This window comes from Monomorium pharaonis, chromosome 11 (assembly GCF_013373865.1).
Source record: "Monomorium pharaonis isolate MP-MQ-018 chromosome 11, ASM1337386v2, whole genome shotgun sequence".
NCBI classification, from domain to species: domain Eukaryota; kingdom Metazoa; phylum Arthropoda; class Insecta; order Hymenoptera; family Formicidae; genus Monomorium; species Monomorium pharaonis.
In genome coordinates this window covers 2,088,910-2,113,252 of record NC_050477.1, presented here as the reverse complement: position 1 = coordinate 2,113,252, position 24,343 = coordinate 2,088,910, and the positions used below count along the sequence as shown (strand labels likewise).

Here is a 24,343-nt window from a genome sequence, read left to right as displayed (position 1 = left end):
GGTCACGTATCGCACAATAAACAAAGCTTTCCCCTCCTCTCTTCGACGCCTCATGAAAATGGCGCTTTAGAGCCGAGATCGAGCCGCCCATGATGTAAAAATGCAGTTGCATGCCTCTGGAGGGGATGAAGAAATAAGGGCAAGGACCAATCATATTAAAGAATCAGCGAGTGCTTAGTGTATGATTGGTTCTTGCCGTTAATTCTTTATCCCCCTCCAGGCGTGGCTATGTGACAGAAGTATGAAATCTACGCTGCTGATTGAGCCTTGGTCGCAGGGGTTCCCGAATTTCCCGGGTGCGTGATTCTCACGCGCGTCTTCTCGTCTACACGAGACGGACAATCCGCGACGGACGTTACCGTCGAGGAAGCGAAGTTGATAAAGCGTAACTCACGAGCGAAAAAGTTTTATTTTGATAAGAACGACTTTACGCGAGGAACGCGCCAGGCGCTCAGTGAGCACAGAGTCCAGCCGGGGAAACATTATTTTCGACGTCGAAGCCGGAGCTTCAAGATGGGCGTCCCAAAATTCTTCAGATACATAAGCGAGAGATACCCTTGCCTCAGCGAGGTCGTGAAGGAACATCAGGTATTCTATCAGAAGGGAGAGAGCAATAGAATGTATGTATATACGTGTATGTGTATGTGTGTGTGAGTGTTGGGAGTGAGGAGAGATGAAAAAAAAAAACAATAAAAATCCTTGAACGACGAGATGTCTTCTTCTTCTTCATCCTATTATACTGTTTTTCATCTTTGTTTTTTATTACATCCAGGCAAGATTTGTCTTCCCTTGCAAACAGCAATTTTTTAAAATAAAAAAATGACTTTTACAACCTCATAACTATGAGTCTAACTCCATTTGTTTGCTTTCTTTCTCTTTTGCAGATACCAGAGTTTGATTATTTATACTTGGACATGAATGGTATCATACATACTTGTTCCCATCCAAACGACGACGTCTGCTTTCGTATCTCCGAGGAGATGATGTTCAAAAATATATTTCATTACATAGAAGTACTGTTCAACATGATCCACCCACAAAAACTATTCTTCATGGCGATTGACGGTGTTGCGCCTAGAGCCAAAATTAATCAGCAGAGGGGTCGGCGTTTCAGATCTGCCAAGGATGCTGAATTGCAGGAGGCAAAAGCTAAGGCCAAGGGTATCCCGATACCAAGCGAAAAGAGATTTGATTCCAATTGCATTACCCCAGGAACACTTTTTATGGCCAAGCTGGGTGAGCAGATCAAGCGTTTCATCGAACACAAGATTTCCACTGATGAGGCATGGATGAAATGTAAAGTGCTATTCAGTGGTTCTGAGGTATTCTTTCGCTGATGTAATATGAAAGAGACAAATATAGGCCCACTGCACCTACCAAGGAACAAATAAGAAATTAAACCAATGAAAAAACCAATATAATATATATATTTACAAGTAAAAAGATTATTTCCATAGATCCAGGTCTGTGGAAATTAAATCTAGAAAATGTTGCTTAACTTACAATTTATTATTTTAATGTCTTTTTTTGTTTTTTTCAAATAGTTATTTGCTGGAGATTGGTAAATAAATGATACAGTGATTATAATTTGTCCCTCTTTTTTTATAACAATAAAACTTGTTATTATTTGATAACTCGTAATGGATTGTATTTGTTTTAGGTCCCTGGTGAGGGAGAACATAAGATTATGGATTACATAAGGTACATGAAAGCAAGCGAGGGTTACGACAGCAACTCTAGACACTGTTTATATGGTCTGGATGCTGATTTAATAATGTTAGGTCTCTGTTCGCATGAACCAAATTTCTCTCTTTTGAGAGAAGAAGTCAAGTTCGGTAAACAGCAAGTGAAGACCACCCCTGAGGAGACAAAGTTCTGTCTTCTTCACTTGTCACTTTTACGAGAGTATATAGAGCATGAGTTCTCGCCAATCAAAGATAAGCTGTCCTTTTCATTTGATATTGAGAAAATAATCGACGACTGGGTTTTGATGGGATTTCTGGTAGGAAACGATTTTATTCCCCATCTGCCATATTTACATATTGCTAACGGTGCACTGCCAATTCTGTACCGTGCATATATGGAAGTATTACCGACGCTAGAAGGTAACGTTATCAATTATTATCTTGATGAAAATTTTATTTGTACAGTTAAATAAACATTATTTTGCTTCAGGTTACATAAATGAATCGGGAACATTAAAGCTCGATCGTTTTGAAAAGTTTATGGAGAAACTTAGTCGTTTAGATGTAGAACAGTTTAATGAGCATTATGCTGATATAAAATTTTTTGAAAGTAAGACCGGTAGAAAACCTAATGAAACTGAACGTCACGTATATAAAAAATTAGAAGATGGTTTGGAGACTTCGTCTCCAAAGAAAACGCAAAACAAAGATTTAGATGCTCTTATTAAAAGTACTACAGAAATGGTATTTATTTAAAATAATTTTAATACTATGGGCAGAGATAAAAATAAGTGATAATTAATACTTTGCAACACAGTCTTTAGGTAATTTTGACGATGACGATGATGTCTTTATAGAATATAGGGATAACATGGATGTAATAATAGATGATGAATCTGATAGTGATATATATAACATGGAATTTGTACAACATAAGAAAGATTACTATATGAACAAGTTAGAATATGAAAATGTTGACGAGTGAGTATTTTATACACGTATAATTTTACACAAAATATGTTATAAGATTGATATTCCATTTATTTTCATAATTACATTTTTAGGGTGGTTTTACGCTCACAGGCTGAAGGCTATGTGAGAGCAATACAGTGGAATTTGCATTATTATTATCATGGCTGTTGCAGCTGGTCATGGTATTATCCACATCACTACGCACCATACATTTCAGATATAAAAGATTTCAAAGATTTAAAGTTAGAGTTCGAGTTAGGAGAGCCATTTCTACCTTTTCAACAATTGCTAGCTGTCTTACCAGCATATAGCAAAGATCTGTTACCAGAGGCATTTCAATCGCTATTGACAGAGGAATCTTCTCCTATTATTGAATATTATCCGCATGATTTTAAAACTGATCTAAATGGAAAACGACAAGAATGGGAAGCGGTCGTACTTATCCCATTCATTGATGAAAAACTGTTATTGTCTGGTATGTAATACTCTTTTTTTTTTTTAATAGTTCGAAAATATCCATATTGAGTGTAAAATAATTAAATTTAATTAATAAATTAATAAAATGTTTCTGTTTGGTTTCTCTATTTGTCTACTTGTAGCTATGCAGCCACACTTACCAAGATTAACAATGGAAGAGCAAGCAAGAAACAAATATGGACCGATGTGTCTGTATTCGTATACCGACGAAGTCGGAAGTGTTCACAAGGCAACATTATACTTTCCAGAATTTACCAGCCATGCTCAAGTAAAATTAATGAATCGCGATGACATTTTCGTTCCAAGGGAACGATTAGTCAGAGGATTGTCTCTTGGTTTTGATCTCAAACTTTATTATCCAGGATTTCCTATACTGCGACACTTGGATCATAAGGCACATTTGGAAAAAGCAAAGGTATATATATTAATTAAAATTGGATATTTATCTCGAATCTTATACAAATTGTTGCATAATTAACCTTTTTAGGTCAAGGTATTTCAACAACCTTCGGTTGGAGATAATATGATTCTAAGTCTAATATTGAAGCCGACACCAAATGTGGCAAGTTTAGCGTCGGAACTATTAGGAAGGAGTGTGTATGTGGAATGGCCTCATTTGAAGGAAGCCCTTGTGATTGGCGTGGCTAGCTGTAATGTGAAGCTCAGTTTAATTAATCCGTTAGATGGTTACAGTCAGGATAATTTGAAATCGGAAGATGTAAAGGGCGCGTTATCTGCGGAATGGAATGCACACAGCAGACAAATCAAAGAAATGTAAGATGACATTAGTGTTCAATAATCTAGAATGATACATTGAGAATGTGATATGTTTAAATTTTTTCATTTTTAATATTTAATTATATTTAATATTGTAAAATATTTGTTTTTAGACATATGTCACGTCTTGGGATAGATATTGGTGATACAGAGATATTGCTTTACACTCGCTCATTCTTGGGTAACAAATATGTTTTTGATGCTCAGGGAAAGGTATCGGTAGAAAAACAGTGGAATGTTTACTCTGCGGTTTACGCTTATCAAACTGTAGTCAGAGATATCTCTGTCTACAGTAAGGAATTGCCAGTTTTTGAAACTATGCATGATATTTTTATACCGACGACCTTTTGTTTTATGTTGGGACATCCTTATTATGGTGCGATGGGAGAGGTAAAATTTTATTAGATTTTTTTTACATTAATTATCAGAATTAATGATTATCGGAATTCTAATTGAATTACTTCGAAAATTATTAAAATTTAAATGTACAGTTTAAAAGAATTTTATGAATCTAGGTTATGCAAAATAAGGATAGTTCAAAGTCACGTAGAATCAAAATTTCTATAAAAAACGTAAAAGGGCCAACGTTCGAGATCGTCAAGCAAGCCTACACACATCAAAAAACGCGATATATGCACGGTAGTATCGCCGCACAACGTCTTGGAATAAGTAGTCATCTATTGAGTAGGATCACTGGAACAATTTATGTTATACAACCATCAAAGGATGAATTTTCGAAATATAATCTCGGATTGAACTTAAAATTTAATAAAAAGAACGAAGAGGTAAAGAAAAGAAATATACACATAAGAATAAATTTAATTTATTATTAAATATGATTTTACAAATATAACTAATATTACTATAATATTTTAAATCATTTCCCAGTTTTTAATCTGTCGAAAATTTTAAAGGTTCCTGGTTATACCAGAAAGGACAATAGTCAATGGTTATATAGTCAAAAAGCGGTCGAACTGATTCGAAATTACATGATAAAATGTCCTAACTTGTTTGAACGCTTAGCTCAGAATGTAACGAATGACATTTTCCAAGAGGAAGAGCTGTTTGACAAGGGGTACATTTCAAATTATTCAACAAAAATTCATATTCAACAAAAGTTTTGATGGGTTTTCAAGGTATAATTTTTTTTTTTGCCGACAGATAATCACTTTCAATTTATCAACAATTTTTATCGAAATTCATGAGTTTGTATCTATTAAATTGGCATATTATTATCAACTTTATAAAAACCGTTAGTTTTTGAGATTAAGATCACTATTTAATATATTAATCTGCCAATAATATAATAAAAAGACTTTATTTACATTTATTGAAAGCCCATCAAAACTTGAAATCACTCAATACATTATATACAGATATAATAATACTAGGAACATTATACAGATCGGACGAGCTGAAGGAAACAGTTGCTTGGTTGAAGACAGAATTACATGATTTAGAGAGTCGTCCTTGCGGGATGGACGTCGTTGAGGCGGATTTGATAAAACAGATCGAAGAGGAAGTAGAAACGTATCTGAAGACCGAAGAGACTAAGGCGAAAACGGTCTTTATGCAAGTGAAACCGCAGCTACTTTACAAGCCAGGTTTACACTTACGTAACGTGCCGCCCGATCCGAATTCTCAGAATCGTTTGTTCGATAGAATTTGCAGTGTCAGAAGCGGATTTACCGTACCGCTCGGAGCCAAAGGCACTATCATTGGAATACGAAAAGCGAATAATCCACTTGATATGATGTATGACGTTTTGTTCGATAAGCCTTTCATGGGTGAGAAATTTGTTGAGAAACTTTTGATATTAAGTGGATGTAAATTATAAAATAATATTCATTGTTCGTACGTATGTTGCAGGCGGACTTACATTAAACGGATGCTCTCCGTTCCGCGGTTATCGTTTGGCACCTACGGATTTTATTAATATCAGCTTCGGCGAGAGAACGGAACAGGGAAATCCCGCGAACGAGTCAATGGAATGTCGGAAGCAAACTGTGAACTCTGCTTCCCCCATCAAGCGAAATGATCAATCATCGAAGGCATATCCGCAGATGCAGCTCGCCAAGAAAGGTCTCGAAAAATTGAATCGTGATATTTGTTTGAGTATGGCGCAACACGGTATGGAATTGAGTCCAAAAACAATACCATACAAAATGTTGCCCCAGAATCCCCAAAATGCGCCGCCTAATCAAGCGTCCGAGTTTCAAGCGCTATGGAACGAATTACATAAGATACAGGTGAGTGTAAACGTATATAGAGTCAAAAGATAGATTTGTTTTACGAATTTTATAGCTAACCCTTGCTACACGATAGAAGCCAAGCGGACCGCCGGAGAAAGCGTCTAATCCAGCGCAGGTGGCGAAAGTAAAACCAGTTAACAGTCACAGTAATAATATGCAATCGGTAAGTACTGTTGAATACTTTTAAAATTATATTCGTCGATGTATTTCAAAAAAAAATTGTTATGTCATAGCCACAGGATCCTAGTGCGTTTCTGAAAGCTATGTTGAAGATTCCCGACTTAAATACGCAAACGAGTAAAGAAGAAAATAAACCATCTGCATCACAACCCATGGCAATGCCTCAAAAAGCGACAGTCCCTCAGAAAGATCAAAATACTCCACCTTTGGTACAACAATTATTCGATGTATGCATTTATATCTTTTTAATACACATGCGTGTATCTGCATATTTTAAAATAATTTTACATAACATATATGCATTGTTTAGCGTGCCCGACAAACTGAACAGAAAAAGGAGAAAGCAAATCCCGTCTGGTATAGCTCACAATTGTTGAGACATTTTTCGTATAATGGAGCCGGCGTACCGAAATATAATTACACTGTCGACGAAAAAACGGGTTTAATTAGTGCCCATGTTATGCTGGACAACACGAAGGTCTTTAAGGGCGATCCCAGCACTACTCACGAGCAAGCTGCGGAAAGCGCCGCGAAAAAAGCATATAAGGTATAACGATAAAGATAAAAGTTTCATTCTTATTTAGTTTCAATCTTGTTTTTTACTTTATTAATGTAGTTCTTATTATCAGGCGTTAAATTTGAATAAGGTGCCAATGCACGATACAAAAATAGTGACGGCACCGCCGTGGTTTAACACTCAAAATAATTGGATCCAAAATATTCGGCCTCCTATGATGCCTCCTATGGCCCCTATGAAAATACCGCCGATTCCGCAGACTCTGCCTATGCAACCGCCTAACTTATTTTATCCAAAATGGAACCCAAAATTGCCACCGTCAAACCCAGTGTTCGGGCAAGTTGCATCGTATAGTCAAGGTAGGCAGCAGCAAGTGAAACATCAAGGGCCACAGAAAGGACCTTATAATGGACCGAAGGTAGAGATTAAGAATAGCACTGCGTTTGTTCCGTTACAAGCTCAGAAAAAAAATAGAAACGCTACTGTGCAACAAGCCTCAAAAGAAAATTTGAATGCTAAAAAAAGTTCCAGCCCTAAAGCACAGCAACAGCATCAACAGCAGCAGCAAAAACAGCAGCAGCAGAAACAAGAGGAAACATTGCCTAAGGTTCGTAAATAAGATTTAAGTCGTTTTTTTTTATTATTTAGTTCTTTTTCTTTTAATGTTTATAATTAAATCATCAATTCCTCGCATACAGAAACAGAAGTCAGAAGTTGTAAATAAGCCCAGGGAGAAGATGACGTCGAATGAACCGCAGCAACAGTCCTCGTCGCAACAATCGCAGCAGAATGCGGGGAGATCATCCAAGCCCAGAAAATCGCGCGTCGCCGCGAAATTCGGTGCACCACCCTTATCGAATGGTGGTGAACCTCAGTGAAAATTCTGCTTTGTCTTTGGTGGGGTAGATCTTTGCAAATTATTTGTAAATACAAGATATAATTATACCGATCCATCCTTCCCCTCCGTTACACACATCATTCGTTTTCTACATTTTATAATAAAAAATAAGCAGATTTTTCTGTCCGAAGGTTTTCAACAGGCTAATGCAGTTTTTTATTTCAAGGATTATATTGACGTACCTAAATAGTTTTTCGTACTTACATATAATTGCATATCCGTGCACCAAATAATATATAGATCCTCTTAAGACAGATGTATATACACGCACTGAAATTATATATGTAATGTACAATGTAAAGAATAAATGATCTGTTTTTCATAGCTGCACTGAATTACATTACTGAACTGATGCAATAAGTTGAGGTAAGATAAGTATGTTTTTTCTCATTCTAACTTATTACGCTAATTCAGTGGTGCAGTTTAATGCAGCTATAAAGAATGGACCATGTGTGAGTGATTATTTTATGTCAAATGAATATGTTTATTTTGTATTTTTTACATTTCATAATGCGCTGGTGTCAATTTATATTATAATAACTTCTTATCTTCTGATTCACGATTTATCAGGATAATTAGTTATTTATTCAGATATATCTTGAGACATATATTTATATTGCACAAAAATGAAGTTGACTAAATCATGGAGATTATGGTAGCTATATTATTGACGTTCCTTTTTTAGTTTAGTTTTTATTGTAAAAAGATATATCTTGTATGTATGTGTGTGTCTGTGCACGACGATCAATTTATACTGTTTTTTATATTACTGATTGATTGAAACGAATATGCTTTATTTTTTTAAGTTTCAATTTAGAATGTATTATGTTATAACATTTTACTACAGAAGTAGATTGGTTTTAAATTAATAATACATTAGATGATTTTTATGAGATAGTAATGTACCGATTTTTACTACATATTCGTCGATTTGCAAATAGGCATCTTAATAAGAAGTAACATTATATGTAAGATATTGAGAAAGTGAGATTAAGTCCGTAAATAGAAACTTATATCTTCAGTGAACAAATTATATCTTTTTTTTTACAAAACTGCAAAAAACAAAACGAAAATCAAAATTTAACAAAGAAATAAAATCCATGAGATATTTTAATCTTACTGTACAGTGAAAAAACTATAATTGGTAAATTTTGCAATTTTTTGTGTTACTTGTAATTGGTTTCATTTTCTCAAACTATTGAACAATTCTTTATTAAGTGAATTTAGTTATAATAATATTTTAGCTATTTTATGAAAATTAGTATTCAATTTTGAATTGTTTCGATAAAATTTCATGCATTAAAAGAATTCAACATAATTCATACTTTGATATTTTCGTATTCTTCGAAATGCAAAAAAGGATTGGATAGCTATATCATTTTTTGTTTCTGTAATTTATTTTACTAGCTTTACTATAAATATCTTTTTTATTATCGCTTTTATTTATTTTGCATCACACGGACATTTCCGTATTTGAAACATTAAGCGTTTGTATCACACGATATGAATATCTTACAATTTAAATAAATCCATAAGCTGATATAAAAAACAATTATATACATTATGCAGCGTTTATTATGAAGAGATAAATTATATCAACTTTTGTGTGTTACATATATATCTTAAATCGGTCATTTCATACAGTAAAATTTGTCAATCGACATCACGGGAGTTCTATTGTCAAATACTCGTCTTTTGACGGCACTGAATACTAAATTCCTTTAATACGTCGCAAAGTCGCCCCCTGTTCGTCCTTTCACGCAAAATGCGCGTAATGTCCTCTTTCTGCAATATCAGGGCAAGGTTCTTTTGATTCTCAAGTCCTGCTCGTAACCATTGCGCGGTCCATTCCGGACACGTTTTGTTCAACGCTAACATAACTTCGGCGTGAGGGTCCAAATTATTGTGAGGCACTGCTCCACCTAACAGAGAAAGAAATAAATAAACGGATAAACAATTTCGTGCAGTTTTTATGGATATGTGCCGCATTCGGAGATCTGCTTACCGACACAATGCAAAATTGCAGCGACAAGTTCTTGTCCGATCGGTTGAATAAACGTCTGCAGGTGTGGGCTTTGCACAATCGCGTGACTAAGAAAATGTCCGGCCGCTTTGGCCGTAGCTGTCTCCGGAAGCGTTAAACAAGCGATCCCTATAAAAAATGCAATATAATTACGTTGAATATTATGTTGTGATTTTTGCATCTCTAAGAATACGTCGATGACGTTGCGCTTACCGCATTGCAGCATGTCTGGTATTTGATCTGGGATTTGCAGCAACAACCGAGCATTCTTTTTACAGATTTGTGCGAGCACGCTCATGTAGGCTTCCATCAGGTCTGACCATTCGGACAAGTCGCCCTGCACCGACCTACATGCCTTTACGCCATTCAACGTTAGCAAGCTCATTTCCGCGAGCACCGGACTCACAATGTTGTCTGGGTCCCTGCCAAACAGCAGCACGAGCTGCTTCAGCAAATTCAATGCGGCCGGATGCGGCCAGGTTTTGTAGGAAGTCGACAGGATCGGCAGCAACGGCCGCGCTTCGATCTCTGGTTGCCGCAATGCCGACAGGGATTTCTGTGCGCACATGTGCATCGCCTCCAGCGTAGCGTTGTCCTGGCTCCACTCGGGATGCGTGATAATTTGATTAAACACTGGCAGCACACCGTCCAGCACAGCCTTGCCGACCGCGCCCTCAATCGTGCTGAAGAACATTGTGACCATTTTCAAATAATTCGTCATACCGAGTCGCGCCGTGAACAATGGTTGTTCCAAGAGCTCCTTTATCCTCGTCACGCATAGTCCCATTGTCGCTTCTAGATGCACCAATTGCTCCTCCATGGAAGGCAGCACGTTAAGCAGCTTCCCGGCCGCGTACATGAGCCGTAAACCTTCCCCGCCGCCAGGCTCAACATTTGGCAATGTCTGACTGATGGTTTGAAGAATAGATGGTGCGTAAGGGGCGAGATACGTTCCGCATTCCCTCGTCAGATCCTTCAGTGCCATACTTGCAAATGGCGTCGTCGTGGAATTTCTGGTCAGTCCCTGAGTGACAAGCTGCAACACCTTCTCTAGCCAGGGTTCGGGATGCTCACCCAGCCATTCGGCGTATGCGCCCAGCGTTGAACAGGCGGACGTTAATACCTGGCGATAAAACGATATCTATAAGATATTACTATAATACAAACATATCTCTTTAGAAAAAAGAAATAAACGTCAAGAGAAGAGCTAGCTAGAAATAAATTATATTCATTACAACGATGTTAAGAGGAAGAAAAGAAGTATAATTTGCAATTAACGGTCATACGTACCTCCTCAGGATAATGATGATAAGGTATGTGATCAATGATCAGATTTATTAGCGCAGGGATGTAACAGTACTCCTGAGTGCCGACGCTCTCGGCTAGAGCTTTGAAAGCGTGTAATGTCGATTCTATATGAGTCCACGGCGAGTCTTCCATGCTCAATCTTTGTCCGAGAAGGGCCAGCAGATCGCTGCCGAGAACGTTGTAACAATAGTCCAATGTGTCCGCCACATCCTGCCTATAACATCTAAAGAGCTCACGCTCATCCGCGTCCCCCCTTTCGCTCGGGGACGTGGGCAGCGTTGATTTTCGCAGTAACGCCTGAGCCAATCGATAATAGATCGGTTTCAATGCCTCCAAGGCCCGGGTCTCTAACGGTTGATCCAGCGTGGCGCAGTCGTCCTGTAACGCATACCAGAATCCAAACGGGATGCAGCTGCGCGTCTCGTCGGTCGGATAACGTCCTTCCAATTCCGAACACTCTAACAGCAATTCAATCAACCCCATGGCCGTCCACGTGTGCCCCTCATCGGAGTTCTCGGCCAGGGCGATCAGGAACGCCCGGCTGTGAGCCTCCCCGATGGCAGTCAATATCTCGCAAAAGTATTTACCATTAAACTGTTTCGCCATCATTACCAAGCTCTTTGCCCATTCCCAAAATGTCTGCGGCCATTTGTGAAGCTCGTAGTGCGTTACGATCATGATTAAACAGTCTTGTACTATTTCCCAGGTCTTAATGTTCTCGTCATCGCCATGATTCTCATTTCTTTAACAAAAAGAACCAATATTTTATTTAACTCTTTATCTAACTCTCAGTTATTATATTATTTTTCCTATTATTGTATAATAAAATTTTATTTAATGCTCTTTTAATTACAACTTACTTGTTAGGCGCGTAATGAGCCGCAGCTATCAGTAAGTAGGGATAAATCTGACCGGTAGTTTCTAAAGGTAGCTGGCCAATTTTGAGCCACGATTGAGCGCATTCCAGCCCTAAAGTATACAATGTACTGTCGTTGCCCTCGGAACGTGGATTGCACATTGAAAAGACCTGTTGCAAGAACCATGCTGTTTGGCACCAGCTGTTGATCAATTTAACAAGAGCCTCCCGTAATTTGGCACTCTTTGCTTCATGTCTCTTCTCGTACTGAGAACAATCACAAGTCAATTTCAACTTGTCGAAAAACAAGATAATTAAGTAACCTTAAAGCTATATATATTTTTATGTCTTACCTCAGCAGGAAGCGTTGAGAGTACTCGAAGCAGTAATTCTAATGCAGAGGGGGAGTCATAAGGTAAAATGTCAAGCAGTTCGTCAACTATACTCCTATCCTGTTCTCTGTTCTCTGCACTGTAAACATTGGCTACAAACGCGGCCAACTAAAATCAATATATGTCAGATAATTAACCGTTTGCATAAAGATGCATTTAATTATTTATAATATAGCCCTTTTCTTTTCAAATAACACACAAAGAAGAATGTATTACCGCTTGACAAAGCTTCTTAAGGATACACAGGGGGATGTTGGGTCTTCTCACGCTATTGAGCAAACGTTCCTTCAATACCGGATACTCGGCTTCAGGCACTTCGTTCCACTGCTTGGAGATCTTTGCATGTAAAGTTATCGCCGCATAGAATTGCACTTCGTACGACTGCAAAGATAAAAAAAACAGCCCTGACTTACATGTCAAAAGAAAAAAAGCTACTAAAATCATTCAAAGTACGAAATATGTCTGATTGCCTTCTTACAGTAACCACTTTGAAATTCAAAAGCAATGAGAATCGTTTAACTTCAAGTTGCAGTCCGATATTATTCGGTTAGGAAACATCGTAGGGAATTGTAAAAAACAAACACATATTAAGAAGATAAATCAGGAAACAAGAGGAAAAGAAGATCAAACAATTCTGACATTGAAGGTACCTTGGAAGGTTCCAGGAGTTGCCACACAAAGTGCCAGGCCTCCGGGGAGGCTTGTACCCGCAGGAGCCAGAGATGCGCATCGTTGCTGCCCCCGGAGTAAAACTGTCTGACCGCGTTGTCGACGATCGTTGCATAATCCATACCAGGTGTTTCGCACGACATGTTATTCTGACAGCGTGTCCGTTATCAGGACAGGTCGCATACGAGGGGAACCAATACAACGATCGTGAAACTTTGGAACGCGCGTTTATGCATCTAACTCGTTCCACCATTAGGGTCTTCGCGATCCCTGGTCATCTTACTCCATGGGAGAGTCAATCAAGCGCGAATATCCTCCATCCGTACGTCCGTACGGCGACACAAAATTTAACCTAACCTAACCTAACCTATATATCTCGCTGAGCGTCGACGAGTTCTGTGAATTTGCGAGCAGATTTAGTGCCATCTCTTATACTCTCCGACTACTTCGTTAATATTTTGTGAATTTTACCGATAATTAAGACGATCCAAAAGTCGTTTGTTTTACCGACATTCAATCATTTAGTTTAATTAAAAAAGCAGTTAAGATAAGATTGCAAGATTTTTATCAAGCTCGATTGAACAATGCATTTTATACATGTTTAATTAGTAATTTATAATTTATAATAATTTATTTTTGAAATAAGAATTTATTTTAATTTTATATAAAATAGGAAATTGATGTATATTTTTATGTATATATATATATATATATATATATATATATACACACATAAAATATATATATATATGTATATGTATATAAATATATATATATATGTATATATATATATATATATATATATATATATATATATATATATGTATGTATGTATATATGTATATAAATTGTATAAATTTCTATAAAATGGATATTTATATTTTGTTGTTATTTAAATTGCAAGAAAAATTTTATTATATTTATTATATTTTTTTTTCTATACAGTTTTTTTATTTAATAGCTTGGATTCTTTTAGTAAATTTTAGTAAATTTTAGTAAATTTTATTTATAACAATTTTATTTATATCATTACATTAGGAATGTTTAATGTCATTTATTCCTTTTATCGCATATTAAAGTTTGAACAAATATACAAATCAACAAAAGTCACTGTCCCTGGCGCATTGTGGATTATAGTTGCTGCATTCAACTGAAAGTAGCTTAGGGCCAAAGGTAGGATTTGCAACATAATAAGGGAATGCGGCCATTCCATTACACGCTGCTCCGTATTCTCCCTTTTTGTTCAATGCAATCACTGCACAGAGAGATTGAGGATAATGTTGGGCGATTCTGCTGATCGCCTTCTTAGCAGCCGCACTCGGCGAAGCTCCATAACGCATTTCTTCCACCGCCAGAAAACTAGAAAATATATCTTAATTAAGAATCTTAATTTAAACAACTTTATTATTAAAATACTATTATATCTTTGCACAAGTCACGATAGTTTTGAGTTAGTTTTCCTTATTTTTACAAGTATTAAAAAATTCTGCTGCATAACCCTTAACATCTCTAAAAAATACAATACTCTAAAAAATTTACAGTTTGTTAAAAAAATATAAATACTAATTACAATGCTCTTAGCTTTTCAACGAAAACAAATGCGCGGAATATGAATTGTCTCACCGTGTGTACAGAGAATTAAATTTGTTTTAATGTTACAACAAATTTACAATTGAAATAAGTTTTAATAGAGTGTATAAATTTATATTTTATTTCATTAAAATGTAAAGTAAAATTTATGTAGAACGTATTTATATTAATTAATATAGAAAGTAAATAAGATACCTCGGTAAAAATCGCATCATAATATCTCCGTCCCCGGTACCGGCTGCCGCACCAGCCTCCTGGTCAGCGTACGCGCCAGCTCCTGCAATAGGGGAGTCCCCGATACGGCCAGGTATCTTGTTTCTGGCGCCGTTCGTGGATGTTCCGGCTGCCGTACAGCCCTGTGAATCTATAGCAAGTATACCAATTGTGTCGTGATTTTCCTCACTTCCCACTGGCATGCTATTGTCGTCTTTCACTTCACTCGGAATATACGGTCCGCAGCTGGTTGTTGGATCAGGTACAACGTTCTAGAAATAGCAAGAGTATCAATAATGCATCGAAGTGATAAGATTACAAGATAAAATGCGGAAAAAAGAGGTAGAAGTGGTCTTTCTTTCAGAATACCTTCCAGAAATTGGGCTGACAGTTGTTCGCCTTCCACTTCATCCACATTTCCTTGGACTCGTCCGTTTGCAGAGACTCCTTCTTGAATCCCATATTCACAGCAAAATCCGTAGCTAAGTCGCCACCCAACAGGGAATGTTTTGTGTGTTCCAGCACCTTGCGAGCGACTGACATTGCATTCTTTATGTTCCGCAAACCTCCTACTCCACCCACATCCATCGCCACCCTGTCAAAAAGAATATATTTGATCATTATGATCATGATATAATTTATCCTAATATGATTTAAATTTTGATCATGATCTTCAGCACAGAAAAGAAACACACAACTCGAGTTGAGTGATAAAGAAATATATAATCATTAATCACCGCCAAGCACATTTATATTTACCCGTCCATAATGACAGCATCCAATGTAGTTTCTCCATGTTCGTCCGGACTGCCGCCAAAGCCCACAGTCTTTCTGCACTGCTGCTCCTCGCATAAAGAAGATCCTTCCTCTATTGCGTCTAAAGCACTTCTCTTCTGATTATATATCACGTCCCATGCTTAAATAATAATCAACAGCGCCATTAAATTGCCAAAATTTATCTTGCATTCTTACTCTTGGCGAGTTGACATGATTAGATATGTTAATATACCTTTCTCCGATGCAGATTTGTAATCCCAAGTGATTACTATTACAGGAAAACTAGCATTGTTGTTCAGAGATGCAAAATTTGCACTGACAAACAAACAGACCTCAAACAGCAATAAAATTTCTATAAAGCTGGCGAGCCTCATCCTGCCTGCAACTTCTGGTGACATAAAATACCTACGAAGGTATTAAACAGCATGGACTTTCTAGAACAAGAAGCATGGAGGGAGAAAATATCTCTGATAAGCAAGAATACCTCTTGATTACTATTGTATCTTGTTATTGTGCTACAAGCGGATATAAATACTCAGTGCTAATATAATTTACTATCACTTATTGGCAAGTACCTATTGTATAGCAAAAGTATTACAAATTCTCTTTGTATGGCAAATATATATCTATATTAGATTACCTATTCACAATCTACTGAACCGTTACGTTGCCCTGAGACATTCAAACTGGGTTATCACATTGCTAATATTTTTTTTTAAGAGGTACATTGAACCATGTAAACATTGCATGAAGCTGATGAAGCATCACGTGTTTAGTCACAGACTAAGAGAGCGTTAAAAAAAACGTGTTGTTAACGCATTGAGATACTATCAAAAACCGTCGATTTTACAGAATTAAAATTTGAACAACTCATGATATAATTGTAGTTTACGTATTATAAAAATATAATACATATATCTCGACAAATAATTGATTTTGAAACTGCACTGCCATTGTTATCATCCGCGTTCGATCACTTCTGCATGAACAAATAATTATGAACAAAAGCAATTTCGTAATTCGTAATAATGTAAGCATATGATTTTCAATTGTGTTAATTATATATTATTTTACTTGTTATGCTCAATTATTCTGTTTTTATTGACAACAAAATGAATTTAAATGCCAATAATAATCAATAATGTCAATGCTCTGCTATTATTGACAGTAGAGAAATTTAGTTATCGATAATGTCGACGCTCTACTATTATCTCTCAGCATACCAGAGCTGAGGTAATGACGAAATTTTCTGCGGGACTGATTGCCTTCGTAATCGACGATAAAGGTTTTTCGAATATCAATCTAATGCATCGCGATGAACATTCCGTGTCGCATTGTGTAAATCGGGCGCATCTAGCATGGCAATGTTATTAACTCTCATTCACGGTTATTGCAGAATCCACTGGAATCCATGTCACTCTTCTCGCATTCGCATGAATGAATCTCACGGAACAGCTGACGGTTCCTCCTCACTCACTATGTACTACATGAGATAATAATCGCCTTCAAGAAGAGTTCAAGTCAACGGGAAAATAAATGACCTCCTGCGCGTGACAGACATCGTATAATAATCATCGTTTGATGATAATTAGTTTAATCATTGAGTGTATAGTATTTACGATCTACGGTTGTAAAAGTTATATCTTTTCATATCGAAATGTCGTTCAAAAAGGACCTAAGGCTGCTTGTGAAGCCGTACTATTTGATAAATATCCTCCTCAGCATCTCCTATATTGCCTCCAAACGCCTTCTGCCTGGAGTCTGTAATTATCTGTTTGCTCAAGACTATTGTGAGCTCGATACGGCGAGTATACTGATCTCAATTGGCGATACGTAATTTTTTTCAATAGTATTTGAGTACTTTTGTAGCTAACAAGCGCTTCTGTTTTTAGAGGGAGACAGAAATTCTCTTTTTCCTCATGACTGTTATCATGATAAGGACAAGGAAGACTGGCAGTGTGACCATGATAAATTACTTGACCTCCAGTTTTGTCTACACAAAGGTGGCAAATTTGGCGCTGTGGTTCTACGCAGATGTACGAATGGGCATCCTCTTTGCATTTATTTTTACATGTATGAAAAGATAATTATCTCGTGAGTTATAGTCCTAAGCAAATTATTTCAATGTACGTGAACGTTTGAAAAACGTTTAGTCAATATGTTTTTTGTAATGCATAAAAAAGTCTTATTTTTAATGTCTAACTTTTATTACAAACAATATTACAAACGACATATTTAACTATTTAAAAAATGTTAAAATAGATGTTATAAGATCTTGTATAACATTTTTATGACATATTAAGAATGGATCAAATTTTAAACGTTAATTTTTTTAGTTTAAACGGTTAAATTTGATTTTTGATGTATCTTATTATATTGCTTGGGATCTGTTGTGACACAAACGTTCTAACAATAATCTAATGCTCTACTTTTGCACAGTGTGCGCATTAGTGTTGCCAGAGCCAACGTACCAAGGGCCCGAAAAAGTGATCTATCTGCGCGGTGCCAATGGACTGCAGGAAGAACTACAACGCGACACCACAGTGATCTGGCTGGTGGCTTTCTACACGGCGTGGAATCCGGCCTGCGTAACATTTGCGCCAATATTCTCTGAACTCTCCGCGGAGTAAGCAATCGAATCAAATCCTATTTTTCTTCCTTGCCGAGAACAATACAGTGGCTAACCCTGAAAATAATTGAAATTTAGATACGCGTTGGAGAAGTTTAAATTTGGTAAAGTGGACGTTGGGAGGTATCCAGATGCCGCGGCAAAGTATCGTGTCAGCGACGCTAGCACGAGCAAGCAGCTCCCAACGTTGATACTCTTTGAAAACGGCAAGGAGGTCATGCGGCGTCCGGACGCGCAAAAAGGAAAAATCGTCAAGTTTCTTTTCTCCTTGGTACACGTCGTCACTCAGATCTAATTTGTTAAAATCCTAACTTATATAACATTTTGAACTGCCTCATTTGTTTCGTTTCAAATTTTCAGGACAATGTGAAAGCTACATTCAGTCTCAACAATATTTACAGCGACTGCAAAAAAGTGAAGAAGTTGAAGGCAGAATAATGAAGTGAAATACTAGAAGGCAGTTAATGAGAAGACATAGTTCGCAGTTGAACGAATTTTAGTTATAGATGAACTTAAACTGTTAGAAAATCCCGCTAGCGCGTTATTTCCACCAAATCGTAATTCCGGGTTAACAGATGTAAGAATTCATGTAAATGTTTTGTTTGCATAATCTGTGCAGTATTCTTCTATTGTCCAGTTTTATTTATGTTTTATCATCTGTACATAACATTGTTATAGCGTGTGGTGTCTGAATGTGTAATATATATATATACACACACACACACACACACACACACACACACATATAATATATTAACATAAAGTTTAAATGTATACAGAAAGCTAGTTATATGCAATTAATAACGTTGCGTCGTTTCCCTTTAAAATAAGCTTGATATAGTTGATGAATAGACCGATCGTTGGCACATATTTTTTTGTTTTACTCATATGTATTATAAAATATTTAAATTCATTAAGAAAATTATTCTGGATTTCATTGAATATTTTGATTCTTTGCATTTGCATTTGACGTATTACAATTTTTGTAATAAGAAAAACATTAGAATAACAAGGACTAGGGCCGGTATTCATAGTCGGATCTTATATTTAAGATCATCTTAAGTACTGTCTTAAGATGTCATCAACCAATCACAGAGTCGTATTAGCATCTTAAGACATTGCTTGAGACGATCTTGAAATAAGATTTGACTATGAATACCGGCCTAGATGATCACCTCACCATCGAAATTAAATCCTGTTTGATCGAGATTTTAAACTAATTTAAATTCCTGCAGCTTTTGTTAAAGGACAACAACTTCTGTGTTGTGGCTGCACTTTTTGCACTCGAAATGACATGGATATGTAATTCAGGTATTAGAGAGAAAGAGAGGAAAGATTATAGGTGCAGAAGTTTCAGCGACCTTAAGCCACTTTATTGTGACGTAGAGGTTGGAGTCTATCCTAACCTTAAGGACCACGTGCCGCAATACACGTGCATCAACATTTTCCAGCATCTAGAAGATCGGAGATCGTTCTTTCTCAGTAACTAACGTATTTCTTTCGTAATGGTGAGTATAGCAGCCTTGCGAATCAAGTCGTACGGCGCGGCCTGATCGTGATCCTTCCGATAGATGCAAGACAGACACACCCCGACTGACGTAAGGGAGATCGAATCAGACGAGGAGATTCTGGAGAACGACGTCGAGGAGGTCCTCGATTTGGATGACACGATTTTCGAGAACGCAAACTCCTCCGAGAATGAGAACGACAATGAGAACTCGATAGAGGATCTCGCATCACAGAAAGACGACGCTGTGTGCGTTTTTCGCGACCACTCGCCCGGTAAGAATGCAATTTTTTGGTCATTGAAACACTGGCCTCTATTCTCAACTTATTTTTGTTGATATGTGCATATAATTTATATTATATATATATTACAGAATTTCAGAAACAAATGTATACATTTATCTACAAAAGTGAGTTAAGAATATTGGGCATTAACTTTACAAACTGATCTTAGGTCACACGGTGTTTTGCTGCTCGTTAAGCAAAAACGGTGAGCTGGCGGCAACGGGGGACGAAAATGACAAGGCATACCTCTGGAACACCAACACTGGTGAATGTGTTCTCAATACAGGCGTGAATCATGATGACAGTGTTATATTCGCCGAGTTCAATTACAATGACAAATACTTGGCTACTGCTGACATGCGCGGCACGATAAAATTGTGGAGGATAAGTGACAAGACTTGTGTCTGGGAAAATACCTTAGCAAATGACATTAGCGTAAGTGTTTTTAATTAACACATATTAAATCTTCCATACACATGTTGTTTCTTCACATCTTTATACAGAATGGGTTATTTCTATTTCATTTTTCATTACTACTATAATTTTTCATTACTACTATAATTTTTCACTACTACTATATAAATATAAAAAAATTCTTTAATGATTTTTATATATAGAATATATTAAATCATTTATATTCTATAAAATACTTATATGTAAATGTTAACTAATTATATCAGTGCTTTTAGTTTTTTGAAAGAAGAGATATTTGGAGATCAAAATTGTCAAATTATGTGTAAAATTGTTCTTTACAAGTGTATGTTACATTCTACATTAAAATAGATATTTAATTAGATGTTATAGGAAAAAAAGGAGAAAGATGACAAAGCATGAAATACAAAAAATTAAGCTGTAAAGAACAAATCTATTTTTTTAAGCATTATCACTTATAGCAGTTCATCAATGATCTTTTTTTATCTAGTGGATAAAGTGGCATCATTTCAGCGACATCTTGGTAGCAGGTGTTGTAACAGGGGAAGTTTATATGTTGAGAACACGAAAGGATGAATGCAAGATCTTTGCACAGGGTACAGGTGATAGATCGGAGAGCGGTGTAATGTTTCCAGATGGTATGCAATAAGAACTTCGATTTTTAGATTTACTCTTAATTTAACTTAGATTTACTCAAGAGAACACATTAATAAAAAAAAAAAAAAAACTTTGCAGGGAAACGCGCAGCAATAGGATATCAAAGTGGCACAATTCACGTAATAGATTTAAAGTCGAACGCCGTATTGTCGACCACTCCTCGTGATCAGACACGATCGCAAGGACATTCCAGCGCTGTCATCGCCCTCGACTGTCACATAGATAATAATCTGTTGATTTCAGTGTCCATCGGGAGTCAGACAATTTTAAGCACAGCACATAATGGCAAGGTAAAGGAAACTGCTATAAATTTTCGTTAATTCATAAAGAAAGAGTATTATTGTATCAACATTTTTTCTTTATGTTTTCTATACTTGAAAAAAAGTGATTTCTGTACCTTTTCGATATTGTTGATATAAAAATAAAAGTAATAATGTAATATTGAAATATTTTTCAGGTAATTTGTATACTTCAAGATTTAAATAAAAGTGGAACTGAAGATAACACCAATAACGTAGAGACCGCGGCTTTTTGTAAAGATCCTACGTTCCCCGTCGCTGCAACTGGAACAGTCGTGAGCGATGACTATGGAAAAATTTACATATGGGATATTATGAAACAAGTATTATACTTCACAAATCTAGAATTTTTCTTTCCCAATATATACATAACAACTAAAAATTGCGATTCTCTTTAGACTCTTAGGCACGAGATGAGTCAGGAAGGAGGTATCACCAAATTGGTTTGGACTAGATCAGTGTTATTGTTTACAGCAGGATTAGATGGTAACTTAAGATGTTTCGATGCGAGAGCGGGTAACTGTCTTCAAATATTCTCAGGGCACAAAGCAGCTTTATATGACTTATGTATATCCAGGTACCATTAACAAGAAAATATGTACGTTAATTAATCATGAAAAGAAATAGAATTATTACTATTAGAAATATCCTGAACAGGTTAATTTCAATCTTAAATAATTTGGATTATTTTAATTAAAACTATTCCGATCTTTAGCATCGACATTTCGTGATTCTAGAAAATTCAGTTTAAAGAATTTGTGATCTTCTTTATGATACTAAGCAATGTGTTCAATTTTTCAGTGACGAGAAGAAAGCATTGACGGTTTCTGACGATAGCACCGCTAGGATCTTTGATATTTCATCTCTATGTTAATATAACGCAGGGTATAGAGAATATTAAATATTAATATTAAAGAAATGTATATAGACATACATATAAACAATATAAATTTACATATTTACAAAAGTGTGATTTATAAAATATATTTGCCTTATAAAACTATGGAAAAGGCAACTTTGAATATGTTGTTTAAGACTTTAAGTTATTAAATATAAAATAACGATTTTAAAATGAGATTTTTAAGTAGACTTTGTGTGTGAATTAAGATAACCAATTTCTGATAGAAATGCAAATAGGAGTTCCATATCCTTTTGACATTTATAAGAAACGTACAGATAATATAAAATTCATAGTCTTAGGTATTGTATTCAACGCTCTTATTGCCCATTCTTTATGGTAATTTTATATATACGAAAGGGACTGAAACTTTTCGAAATTTACTCAGATCAACATATGTTCAAGTAACTAGAGAATCCCTTTTCTATAGTTGTACAATTTGTTGACAAATTACAAAGATTTGTCATTTTTGCTTTATAACAATTTGTCCCTGTACCATTCCGTATCGAGCTGGTATCGCTTGTCTTTCCACAGGAAATGCGTCGGCGCATTTCCTTCACCGTTTTTAAAGTCGAACAAAGCGCTGAATTCGATAGCCAGATTGGATCTCACTAGGCCAACTCCACCCGCTTTCTTTGGTGCGGGATGATACACTCTTCCTGTTTTAACGTTCATAAACAATCTTTGTGGCTCGAATGGCACCTATGGTAAGTTTGATGATTCCAATGCCATTAAGACTGTTAAAATTGTAATTTTTATCACATATAACTGGATTCTATCGAATTACCATTAATAAATCATCTGCATGTGCGTAACTGAACCAGTCCTCTTCCAAATCACTTTCCACATTACGTTTCTGAATCACTTTTGTAAAAACTATCGGCAAGTCGTCGCATCTTACATAGTTTCTCTCCACTCCACAGACTGACAGGAATGGAAAGTCATCCATGTAACGTCCAATGTTATTCTTCTTCAGGCGCTTGAAGAAGAACGCCAAGAATTTCTTATCTGCAACAGAGAGTTCACGATGTGCATGAATATAAGAGATGTTTTTCTTTCAGTTAGTATTATGTAAATACTGCAAACCTTTAAAGCAGGAAGTAAAATTCCTTATACGAACGTCATCCAGGAACAACTGTGATAACAGATGTTATAAAATTATTTATATGTAAGACATTCATTTATTAATGGTAAAAGCTACTAGGTTTAACCAGCCGATAAAACGAAAAATACCATGCCTTGATGATCGATGTAATAGAAATATTCTCGCACACGGGGTTGAGGCGACTGACCTTGAACGTATGTCACGAAACGTCGCTCGAAAGTCTTGAGCAAAGAAAATTTTCGGCTTACTGCAATGCCAGCGCGCATACAAAGTATCGACGTCATTCTGCTAAATTTGTATTCAATGATAATCACGATGTAATCTGGGATTCCTTAAAGTAGACCTATTAAAGTGGAAAAAAGATACTGTAGATATAACGATTATAATTGATTAGTAAATTGTTTTCTTTACTGTTTAAGTTGATTCATCAAAATTATTACCTAAAGTTGCGTTCAATCTATATCAGTTGGATATCACGCTGCGGCACGTTTATTACATCAATTGTATTTCTTTATATATAATCGATCTATGTTGATGTAAACATACGTATAAGAATCTGCGACTCATCAAGCATTAAATCTCCGCGCCGTAATTCTAATTTATAATTTAGTTTAATCGTACAAGTTTCTTTCTTATCCGTAAATTCGTTCATCTTTCAATGGCATATTTTACATTTTTATCTTATGAAAAATGCTACGCAAATCAGCTGAAACGACAGCTTTGGTTTTATAAATTAAATGAATTAGATTAGATATTTTTCTGTAACAAAAAGATGCACAAAGAGGTTAGAAATCCTAACTAGGTTTCTGTAATATCGACGGCAACAGAGACATCCGTTTTATCGACGATAATACGATTGCGTGCCATCTAACGAGGAGACGTAACGTCATCTCGCGATTCGTGCGTGCACGGACGGACCGTCGGACAGACGGACGGATTGTGCGAA

At 36.2% G+C, this 24,343-nt stretch overlaps 6 protein-coding genes across 7 annotated transcripts; 3 read left to right on the top strand and 3 right to left on the bottom strand.

The window, feature by feature from the left end:
- Nucleotides 1-228: 228 nt before the first annotated feature.
- Nucleotides 229-8,788, top strand: LOC105830537 (5'-3' exoribonuclease 1). Of its 2 annotated transcripts, none has more exons than XM_036293566.1 (18): nucleotides 229-620; nucleotides 885-1,322; nucleotides 1,661-2,105; nucleotides 2,176-2,429; nucleotides 2,503-2,666; nucleotides 2,750-3,132; nucleotides 3,257-3,549; nucleotides 3,622-3,908; nucleotides 4,025-4,301; nucleotides 4,427-4,696; nucleotides 4,826-4,986; nucleotides 5,316-5,698; nucleotides 5,781-6,160; nucleotides 6,237-6,326; nucleotides 6,397-6,570; nucleotides 6,654-6,890; nucleotides 6,973-7,467; nucleotides 7,559-8,788. In XM_036293566.1, the coding sequence occupies exons 2-18, from the start codon at nucleotides 915-917 to the stop codon at nucleotides 7,736-7,738; spliced, it is 4,881 nt and encodes a 1,626-aa protein (XP_036149459.1). In that variant the 5' UTR covers nucleotides 229-620; nucleotides 885-914; the 3' UTR covers nucleotides 7,739-8,788. The 2 variants fall into 2 exon arrangements, with proteins under 2 accessions (XP_036149459.1, XP_012525367.1); XM_012669913.3 differs by having other exon boundaries at nucleotides 230-588.
- Nucleotides 8,789-9,315: 527 nt separating this feature from the next.
- LOC105830538 (importin-13) lies at nucleotides 9,316-13,383 on the bottom strand. The gene is made up of 8 exons (XM_012669914.3): nucleotides 12,988-13,383; nucleotides 12,554-12,718; nucleotides 12,299-12,445; nucleotides 11,950-12,212; nucleotides 11,072-11,831; nucleotides 9,995-10,904; nucleotides 9,764-9,910; nucleotides 9,316-9,680 (listed from the first exon to the last, which is right to left on the bottom strand). Exons 1-8 carry the CDS (start codon nucleotides 13,147-13,149, stop codon nucleotides 9,439-9,441), a joined length of 2,796 nt encoding a protein of 931 aa, XP_012525368.1. The 5' UTR covers nucleotides 13,150-13,383; the 3' UTR covers nucleotides 9,316-9,438.
- A 609-nt stretch (nucleotides 13,384-13,992) lies between these two features.
- Nucleotides 13,993-16,626, bottom strand: LOC105830173 (N(4)-(Beta-N-acetylglucosaminyl)-L-asparaginase). Its single transcript, XM_012669346.3, has 6 exons — nucleotides 16,227-16,626; nucleotides 15,819-16,020; nucleotides 15,569-15,725; nucleotides 15,179-15,404; nucleotides 14,792-15,081; nucleotides 13,993-14,365 (listed from the first exon to the last, which is right to left on the bottom strand). Exons 2-6 carry the CDS (start codon nucleotides 15,982-15,984, stop codon nucleotides 14,104-14,106), a joined length of 1,101 nt encoding a protein of 366 aa, XP_012524800.2. The 5' UTR covers nucleotides 15,985-16,020; nucleotides 16,227-16,626; the 3' UTR covers nucleotides 13,993-14,103.
- A 140-nt stretch (nucleotides 16,627-16,766) lies between these two features.
- LOC105830174 (thioredoxin-related transmembrane protein 2 homolog) lies at nucleotides 16,767-19,147 on the top strand. Its single transcript, XM_012669348.3, has 6 exons — nucleotides 16,767-16,871; nucleotides 16,983-17,390; nucleotides 17,479-17,659; nucleotides 18,026-18,212; nucleotides 18,294-18,486; nucleotides 18,576-19,147. Exons 2-6 carry the CDS (start codon nucleotides 17,244-17,246, stop codon nucleotides 18,651-18,653), a joined length of 786 nt encoding a protein of 261 aa, XP_012524802.1. The 5' UTR covers nucleotides 16,767-16,871; nucleotides 16,983-17,243; the 3' UTR covers nucleotides 18,654-19,147.
- Nucleotides 19,148-19,326: 179 nt separating this feature from the next.
- Nucleotides 19,327-22,361, top strand: LOC105830172 (angio-associated migratory cell protein). Its single transcript, XM_012669344.3, has 8 exons — nucleotides 19,327-19,723; nucleotides 19,787-19,997; nucleotides 20,176-20,441; nucleotides 20,929-21,076; nucleotides 21,174-21,385; nucleotides 21,553-21,717; nucleotides 21,793-21,971; nucleotides 22,196-22,361. The coding sequence occupies exons 1-8, from the start codon at nucleotides 19,721-19,723 to the stop codon at nucleotides 22,266-22,268; spliced, it is 1,257 nt and encodes a 418-aa protein (XP_012524798.2). The 5' UTR covers nucleotides 19,327-19,720; the 3' UTR covers nucleotides 22,269-22,361.
- On the bottom strand, nucleotides 22,188-24,193 carry LOC105830175 (UPF0598 protein CG30010). The gene is made up of 5 exons (XM_012669349.3): nucleotides 23,838-24,193; nucleotides 23,526-23,740; nucleotides 23,379-23,427; nucleotides 23,080-23,300; nucleotides 22,188-22,994 (listed from the first exon to the last, which is right to left on the bottom strand). The coding sequence occupies exons 2-5, from the start codon at nucleotides 23,679-23,681 to the stop codon at nucleotides 22,767-22,769; spliced, it is 654 nt and encodes a 217-aa protein (XP_012524803.1). The 5' UTR covers nucleotides 23,682-23,740; nucleotides 23,838-24,193; the 3' UTR covers nucleotides 22,188-22,766.
- Between the last annotated feature and the right edge of the window lie 150 nt (nucleotides 24,194-24,343).